At 40.2% G+C, this 9,385-nt stretch overlaps 1 protein-coding gene across 1 annotated transcript; it reads left to right on the forward strand.

Moving 5' to 3' along the window:
• Window positions 1-243: 243 nt before the first annotated feature.
• On the forward strand, window positions 244-5,522 carry FAM210B (family with sequence similarity 210, member B). The gene is made up of 3 exons (XM_010291094.1): window positions 244-426; window positions 3,712-3,884; window positions 5,306-5,522. The coding sequence occupies exons 1-3, from the start codon at window positions 244-246 to the stop codon at window positions 5,520-5,522; spliced, it is 573 nt and encodes a 190-aa protein (XP_010289396.1).
• Window positions 5,523-9,385: the final 3,863 nt, after the last annotated feature.

Consider the following 9,385-nt stretch of genomic DNA (forward strand, 5'->3'; position numbering starts at 1 on the left):
CCGCCCTTAGAGACTTTTTTTCCTTCAGACCAAAAGCGCGCACCGCTTTCCCCCCGCCAGCGGCCTGCGACACCTGTAACCGCCCTCACCCAAGTAACCGCCCGGCGGCGGCAGCCCGCCTGCTTAAAGGCGCTGCGCCTTTAAAAATGCCGTTGGGTGGGGCGGGTGTTCGGCTTGTCAGGTCTGGTTGCTCGCTCTGTTCGGCGCGCAGAGTTGGGGCTGCGTTGTTGTTGCGCCGTTGCTATGTACCGCCTGGTGCGCTTGGGCCTGCTGCGGCCGCCGGCGGTCCCGCGTAGCCCCCTGTGCCGTCTCCCGCTCTCCACCGTCCCCCGCGTTTTGGGCTGCGGTCCTCGCCTCGCCCAGGCTGGCCTCAGCCCGCCGCTGGCCCTGGTAAGGCTGGGAACCGCCGCTGGCACCTCCGCCAAGGTAGGTGGGGAGGGGGGTGCCTGAGAGCCCCCCGTGAGGTACCGCGCAGTGTGAGGGGGCAGCGCGGCCTCAGGGCCCGCCTCTGGAGGGGGATGCCTTGGTGGGGAGCGGATCGTAGCTTTGGTTAAAGTTGTCTTGGCCTGGAAGTGTTTTCCAGCTTTTGGGGGTGTCTTCAAGATTAAGGGTTCAGCTGGCCCGTACCGCCGCCTCGGGGGGAGGCTTGTTTTGCTTGGGGGCTGTAGAGTTTGAGCACTTCAGGTGAGTCACGAAGAATGAAAAAAAGGGGTTTTCAGTAATTCAGACACAGAGAAGCCCCAGTGTTCCTGGTGGTGGTGGCTGAAAAGATTTTCAAAAAGTGTTTCAACCCCTGAAAATGGCAGTGGGTGGTGGTGGCATGACTGCAGACAGATGTCCTGTGCCTGACTCTGTACCTTTTATTAGCTGAGGGATAAAATACGGACGTGCACTCAGTTGCAGCATGCTTTCAACATTCAGTTCATTTTCTGGAGATGTAAAGGAAAGATTTGTGTGAATTTGTACCGTTCATTGTTTTGGTTTTAAATTTGAATTGACTCGGGGAGAAAAGCAAATGCAGGCCTTACATGTAACTGTTTTTTACACTACAGTACACTATTAAATCCTATTTATGCTGAGTTTCTGTAGGAGGCAGGGACCTGCTTGACACCTGCTTGTGCCAAGATTGTGAATGTGAGTTTTCCATACAAAGCCTCATTTACAACTTAATTTCTATAGCTTAATTTTCAAGTTAATTTCTGTAGCCTCGTTACAAAGCATGATAGGATGTTTCAGTTTTGTTTTCATGCCTTAGTTCATCCAGAAGCTGAATCTTTCTCTAAACGATGGGAATAAAGTTGGCTTTCTAGCAGAAAAATTGTAGCAAAATTATATGGAAAATAGGTAGCTTTCTTAGCTGTTGTACGTTAGTGAGGACATGACCGTACTCGGTAGTCCAGATAATATTTGCTGAAGTGGTACTTTTTTAGCCATTCAGATACAATACTATACACAACCATCACAACGATACCATCAGAAATTACTTGGCATGTGAGCCTGAGTGAATTGAAATGTGCTTGGATGATGAGAACAGGCTATTTTTCAAGCTATTAGTCCTTATGATCCATCTTGCAAGTGTGGCGGTAAGACCCACAGCACCTCTGAGTCTTACGTATCTCTGTAGATTGTCGGCTCCTGTTTTCGTGGCAGCTATCTGAAGAAAATCTTCATGTTTGGCTCCTTAAATAGACAATTATCATCTTTCTTTGGATGAAAAATTCACTATAAGCTATTAAATCTTAAAATACCATTCAAACCACACTTGGCTTTTAAGAAAATCACACTGTTGAATAAATGAGTATTCTTGACTAAGCACGTGATTGAATTGTTAGGACAGCTTTTGGCAGAAGGTATTATGAGACTATTTTGTTCAGTTTATTCAACTAGTTCCATTCAATTACTCAGTATGTAAACTTTACAGACTGGGAGTTAAAACAGCATTCTTCCCTCCTCTCCCCCCAGCCCCCTTTTCCTATAATAAAACTGAAGAGTAAGAGAATAAGTTCTGAAACATGATGAAGTAGCAGCCATGCAATACAGCTATGTGTGGAATCTAATTACTTCCAGTGGCTGAAAGTAATTAACCATTGGAAGTAATTAGATTATCTCACTATGAATCCATTCTTTTTCTTAATGAGCTTGCTTCAAAAAATATATATTTGAACATTTTTTCCTCATTTACTCTCTAGTATTAAAACTGCTTGGGTTAGGCAGTAAAAGATTTCTTTTTCTACTGTGCGTATTTTTTTTTAGTCAAGTTTCAGTTTCTATTCAAATATTGCTTTGTCTCATGAGCAAAAAAAAATAAATCTGACACTATTCATTATGTTTGAAAAATTTAGAAATACAAGAATCAGAATAAGTTGAGCTACACAATTCCCTAAACACTTATTTATGGATCAGTGTGATTTCCTGTCAAAATGAAATACTGAGTAACAAAAATGACAATTAAAAAGAGAAAAACAGCAGCAAACAGTTTGGGGGTGGGGGGTTGAGGGTGGTGGTGTGGTTAAAATCACTGATTAAAGCGAGTTCATCCTACCATGAGTGTTGTAAGAGGAGCCTCACTTGTATCCTAATTTACAATCTTGACAAGTCCAAGAATTAATCAAAAGTGTTGTTCTTCTAATTTGTGTGCCTTGAAAGCAATTTACAGTAGGATGAAGTGGTGCCAGGCATTCAGTAGCTGTACCTGTCCTGGGGCTGCAGTGGCCTTTAATCTGGCTGTCGAATTGTCACAACTGCTGCTGAATTCAGCTGAAAAGAAAGGACTCTTCTAATCTTTCCTGATAACTGCTTGCTAATTAGAGAGAAGGCCTAAAGTCTTTGTGGAAACGTATTCTTTCTCCAGTTCATATTTCTTCTATGGCAAGTATGAGGAGGTATCCAAGGCCTGCCTTATTACTAGCAGTGTAAATGCCCTTCTTTTTCTGCATTGCACTATCAAATTGCTTTGGGATATGTTTTAGTATGAAGTCCTGCACTTTAAATTTACCCAGATAAAAAGCTGTCAATAAATTTTTACTGTGACAAACATTTTCAGTGAAGTTAGGCTATTTACACCAGCACTGGCATGTCTATGTAACTATTGCCTACACTGTGGCAACAGTATTGCTTGTTGCTGTCAACAGCAGCAGTTTCATGGTTCCTTTTTCAGATGGTCTGTAGATGGTGATTTATAGGAACTTAAATGTTGGACCTCTTCTATCACTGAGTCGTTAGCAAGCCAGCATCAGTCTGGTATCATGTATGCTTCCAGTGCCATCAGCTGCTTAGCCCTTGAACAGAAAGCTGTGTTACAAGAATAGCTGTATAAAACTGAGCAGTGGGTGTAAGCCAAGATCTCTTTGGCACCTCAGCCTCATCGCTCAAGCAACTATGTGGATGTGCCCTGGCATCCGTTTGGATCAGATGGAAGGCTGGGACTGTGATAACTCTTTTTAATTATGAAACTTGCATTGCGTACAAACTTGCACCAAGCTCAGTGCATCCCTTTGATATGAATAGTTTGGAAAAGGGAGCTTGCATGGGCTCTGACACAGGCATCTGCTACCCTGATGTGAAAAAGCGAAAGTTTTTCTGTCTTTCCCAAAGCATTCTGAATAGCACTGTATGCAAGCTACTTCTTTCATTATTTCAGGTTGGTTCAGCTGACTAGAATATGATATTGTGCTTAAAGCTAATAAATACTTTTAATTGTTTTCTTTTCAGGATGCAGGTGTATCCCCTGAAAAGGCAGCCACAGATCCCAGTGGTGAAAACAAGAAACTCAACAAATCCCAGCAACTGAAACAAGTTTTTAAAGAATATGGTGCTGTAGGGGTTTCATTCCATGTTGGAATTTCATTAGTATCTCTAGGAATCTTCTACCTGGCAGTGTCAAGGTGAGGTTTGTACAGTTGTCAGTAGCCTCTAGGGAATGGTTTAGCCAAGGAAAATATCTCACTGTTGTGCTTATTTCTGGAAGGAGACATATACTTCATGCCCATTTGATCTACACACAGTAATCTTCTGAATTTTGAGTATAGGTGGATGCATAAATGGATCTAATCTCCCGTCAGGCATGAGAGAAGACAGATGTATGTGGTTTTTTTGCATAGGTTCACAGTCCATGGTAGGCAGGTGAAAACAGCAGAGACAAGACTGCATCAGAGTAACCAGCCAGATGGGAAAATTTATTTTTGTTCTGGAGAGATATCTTTTGTTCTCAAACATAGGATGGTCTGTACAGATAGAGCCATACAAAAGTGCTGGGGCTTAGAGATAAACTTATTTTTCTGGGTGTTGAACTCAGTTTCCGCAGCTGAAATTGCAGAAGGCAACAGTCACTGAAACAGGGTTAGATTAAGAAATAGGAGTCAGGTGGGAAATTGTGTATGTGGCTTCTGGTGCAAATGCATCAGTTATAGATGTGTCTGTTGAGCATGAGGTATTTCAACAGAGGAAATGGGGGACTTCAGTGAGAATATGTGAATGCCTGATTTCTCTCTTTTACTACATCGTGGCACAGGGTGACAATGAAAATTTTTTCTTTCAGGTATGATTTAACTCCCAGTTATAAGATACTATACTGGCAAGTGAGGGGGGAAAAGTTACAGTAACAACTTCTTTTGGAAAATTGCTCCAAACATAGGAACCTTAATGAAAGCTGATATGTCTATAGAGAATTAAAATATTAATGGATTTGGTGGATAACGCTTATTTCAGATCCATCATATTTCCTTCAATTGCTAGATTTTAGATAAGATACTTGTCATTTTAACAGTTTTGTATTCCTGTTAGAACACTCTCAGCCTAACGACAGGTACCTTATTTGGTTTGGGTTGATCTATATTTATGTGATAACATTCTTCAAGAAATAGAATAGACTTTATTGTAAATTTATGGAAGAATAATTTCCCACACAAACTCACAAATTTCTAACTCTTAAAATTCAAAAGTAGAGAAATAGATTATTTTATCAGAAGGTTGAGCATGGGGCTGAGTATTCTCCATGCACATGCTTGCAGTTGTAAAACTAAGAACATACTTGACTTCACAGGAAACTTATCAATTTAAGAAAAAAAAAATGTGCATCTGAAAATATTGCCTGTGTTGTTGCTACAGAAATAACTTGAGCTGTTACTGCTGAAATAATTGTTTTTATTATTTAACAACATCTAGATTTAAACATAAATTCCAGAGTTGGTATGTAATATTAAGTATGCCATGTTAAATTCTGTGAAAGAATAGCACTTTTAATTTATAACCTTTAGCATCTAACCTTAAAATAAACTAAAAAAAAATCTTGTTTTCTTTTCCCCAGTGGTGTGGATATGACTGCAGTTCTCTTCAAACTTGGTTTCAGTGAATCATCGTTGCAATCTAAAATGGCTGCTGGTACAAGCACATTTGTGTTGGCATATGCTATTCACAAATTGTTTGCTCCAGTACGAATCAGCATTACTATAGTTTCTGTGCCATTTATTGTCCGATACTGCCGGAAGATTGGGTTCTTCAAACCTCCTGCCCCAAATCCATGATGATTTCTTACTGATTTTTATTCTGTTTTTTAAATGCTCTATATCCATGTAGCTTTTAAGACTGCTAAATTTCTTTAAAAGACTTCTTTGGATTTATGTTAATGCTGACCTCCTCTTGCATTTCTTACTTATTCTTTCAGGTAAATGTTACACTGTGAAAAGTCCTTATCTTCTTTCCCTTTTGCCACCTCTTTAGAAAAACCTGTTAAAATGGTATCTGTTTTCCACTGCAAGTGGTAATATAAATCCTTGACAATGAGCCGTCTCTTTAGAACACACCATTCTGGGTCTTTACAATCTAGCTTTTGGGGCCTTAATTTTTTTCTTCTCAAGGTAGAGCAGCAGCATTAATTTATTACTGTGTAGTTGGGAAACAGAGTAAGATTATCTTCCTAATAGTGTGTGGAATAAACAATATCCTACTATATGAATAGTACTTTTGGTAAGTGTATATATCGGAATCTAAGGTGGTAGGTGGCTGTTTCTTTTGTTATAAAAGGCATGACCCCAGTCTTGCAATACAACACACATGCTGAACTAACTTAAGTGGGAGTACCCTTATGCTTAATTATTGCACAGTGATAATTGTTTTAGCCAGAATAGGTAATGCACTGTTCTGAAACTACAGCTCCTTTGTGGTGCTTCCATGTTTCAAGATTTTAGTCTTTGAAAATGTGCTTTATTTATAGGCTAGGAAATGGCCTTATTAAAGTCCTTTGTTAAATTTTTTTATGCCTATAGACTGAGAAGGAATCCTGAGTCTACTGAAATCAGTGTAACTAGAATTACCTCCTATGTGAACATATTCCAAAGATTGTCAAGTCAGAGGCAAGGTATCTATGGGTTTTTAATGTATCTGGCTTTGTACTAGAGACACACGTTTACCTGAAAACTAACCCTAGCAGCTTTCTGCTCCTGTGAATGCAACTCAAATCTGCACCTGAAATCCAGGCATTACAATTCGTAGCTTCTCAAGAGCAATTCCTGTGCTTTTGTCTGACAGACTGTTGAAGGTACCAGTTAGAGTGGCTTTTCATTTCTTTATTTGGACACTGTTCCTATTAATGTAGTTACACATGCATATATTCACATACCACCCTTCAGTTCACCTAAAAGACTGGATCCCAAAACTAGGTAGTCAGTGTAACATTCTGTGGTAAAGCTGGGTTTCAGACTTAAGACTGTGCTTCTGTGAGACAGCTGGAGCCAAATCTATCAATCAGTCTTTTGGACCTATTTCTCCTTCCACGTCTGTTCTTCTTACATTGTCTTTCTCTGTCTGTGTGCTTACACTTACCCCAAGGTGGCTCTGACGTGGATCTGTTCATACAGGAATCTGATGAAAGTCAAATAGCAGGAAATTACCCTGGTGATCAGAGTAATTTATCTTTTTTTGCTGAAGTTTAGTGAATTGGGAGGAAGGAATCATGTGGTTAGGGTGAGTTAGCTGAGGGAGGGAAGGAAGAGCAAGTCATTTCTTTTTGTTATGAGCAACCTATTAACTCCACTCAACCATAACATTAAATTGCACCCAAACTCCTTTCCCATTGAGAAAGTCCAACCCATGGATCTGAGGATCCATGAGCTCACAAGTGAGCAAGCAGTTTGTGCTCTAGGAAGATGAGTCACAGCTGCATATATCCTTGTACCTGTTCTCTTGCTATAGCTTGGTTAATCAGAGGTTTTCTTTAAGACAGGGAAGACTGGAAGAGATGTAGTTTACTTCCTCTGCCCCATGGAAGCAAGCTGATACTAGAGACTGCCACCTGAAACCAAAGAACCCCTTGACAAGGGCTTGGTCTCAGTGGGGCTGTGCTGTTAGCCCAGATGAGAGCTTAGTGGCTCAAGATGGCAACAGTTGCGGCAGGGAACAGGTACATGTGCAAGACAAACATAGCATAGATTAAAAGATGCATTACCTGTTAAACACAGCTCAAAATACCAGCCCTAGGAGCAGGACATACTGAGAATCAGCCTTGCAGCATGGCATGCTTCCATGGGAGCAGTAGGCTGTGTCACAAACAGAGCTTATGCCATGTCATGCACAGCTGCTTGGTGTGCATGTTCAATGTGTAGCCAATGCTCTGCTGCTTCATGTACCCACACATGCCATTCCTACTGCAGTCAAGTTCATTTTGACTAGCTGCTTACTCAGAAAAGCAGAGTGGGTTTTTCCTGTTTCATGCCTGCTTTGCAGTATGGCTGCTGAAGCTGGCAGCTTGTCCAGGGTACTAGCATCAACTTGCTGCTATCGGAGCAAGAATATAAATTTCAAATCAGCTTGTCCCTCAAGGAAGCTCTGCCTTTACCCTTGCCTGATCTATACCTGTTACGTGGATGGAAGCTCAGTTTTACCTTTGATAGGTAAAAACTGCAGAGCAGTTGAAGGGTTACCAGGGTATGACAACATGCAGCCAACACTACTTTAGCTTTATGACCTACTACAGTCTAGAACAGCTAGTCTTTTAAATTTCAAGTGGGCAATCAGTATTTCTTAAGGGGGCTTATTTTTCCTGTTCACAGAAGCCTTTCTGTGTTGTGGGTTTTATTTACATGCTTACTCTTTCTATCAATCCAGAGTAATCACAAGGCATCCTTGTGTTCTTCATTTAATCAGTCATTCTAATTAGGACAAAACATACTTAAGCTGATAGAAAAGGAGTATTTAAGCTTTTCTTTTAAAAAAATCTTTACATAAAGGGGGAATCATTTAAAGGAAATGCACCTAGAAGTGAAGTTACCAGCACTAGCTAGATATTTTCTTGCAGTAAAGAAAGAGAGCTTCATGTAAATTATGACCTGAATTCATATTACCTATTAAGATAAATATGGCTGTATAAGCTACGGGCAACTTGTTTAGATGAAGTTTTTTTGCAAAGCATATTTTAAATTAATTTGAGAATATATTTTGAATTCTAGAATCCTTGCTTGTAAAGGACCTTTTTTAAAGTGGTTTGTAAAATAGTGAAGATGACCTTAAAGTCTTATAATGAAAATACAATAAATTGCTTTCTCTTATTTTGCTGAAGTGTTTTACTGGAAAAGAGTTGGTTTGTATATTTTCTTGGTGAGTGGCCTGACCCTTGACTACATTTTAGGGAATAATGTAACACCAGATGTTAACATTAGCTCCTGTTACATATCTTCTTTGATAACAATACTTTCCAGACCTTTCTCTTAGAAAGGCTTTCAGACCCTGTTATCTTTGAATAAATGCATTAAAAAAGGAATAAGCAGACCTATGTTTCAGTGGTTGTAGAAAACCCACAAGGTAAGTCACAAGACAGTTGGCACTTACCTTGTATTCTGTGTTGCAATTGTAGACTAGTAAGTGACTACATCTTTGTTGTACCAGCACTTTGAGCAAGAACTTTATACCAGCTTCCTTTTTGAGACAGGTGGGAAGTAAACTTAGTTCATGATCGTAGACAAGGAGTCAGGCTGTACTGATGGCCAAGACAGGTGGTTAGGAGACAGCCAGTAGAAGTGATAAAGGCCATAAGGAACCTTACCATGCTGGTGACAGTATACAACAAGTCTTTATTTAAAAAGGCGAGTGCTCACATTTAAGACAAAATAGAGACAAAAATGCACACATCATTTTTAGGACACTTTGAGAAGTGCATTCACCTCACTCAGTTTCAGATTACACCACAGTTATGATACCCTTAGCAGCCCAATAAGTTAGGAGGTGGGTATCTCCAGGATATTGCACTGTTCAATAAGCTAGAACCACAACTTCTTATTGTTGTTGGAACAATGAACCATTACCAGAACAGACCACATCATAAGAGCCTTGAACAGCTTAATACTTACATCAACAAACCTGGCCCACATGTAACTGGATTTCAAGTATATTAAGT

Source organism: Phaethon lepturus, unplaced genomic scaffold (genome assembly GCF_000687285.1).
Source record: "Phaethon lepturus isolate BGI_N335 unplaced genomic scaffold, ASM68728v1 scaffold47507, whole genome shotgun sequence".
In the NCBI taxonomy this organism is placed as follows: domain Eukaryota; kingdom Metazoa; phylum Chordata; class Aves; order Phaethontiformes; family Phaethontidae; genus Phaethon; species Phaethon lepturus.

What these genes read in the sequence shown, in the direction of transcription:
- FAM210B (XM_010291094.1), top strand. Translation starts at nt 244, where the DNA reads ATGTACCGCCTGGTGCGCTTGGGCCTGCTGCGGCCGCCGGCGGTCCCG. An exon ending in CCGCTGGCACCTCCGCCAAG is followed by an intron (nt 427 to 3,711) that starts GTAGGTGGGGAG and finishes TTTTCTTTTCAG; the next exon opens with GATGCAGGTGTATCCCCTGA. An exon ending in TTCTACCTGGCAGTGTCAAG is followed by an intron (nt 3,885 to 5,305) that starts GTGAGGTTTGTA and finishes TCTTTTCCCCAG; the next exon opens with TGGTGTGGATATGACTGCAG.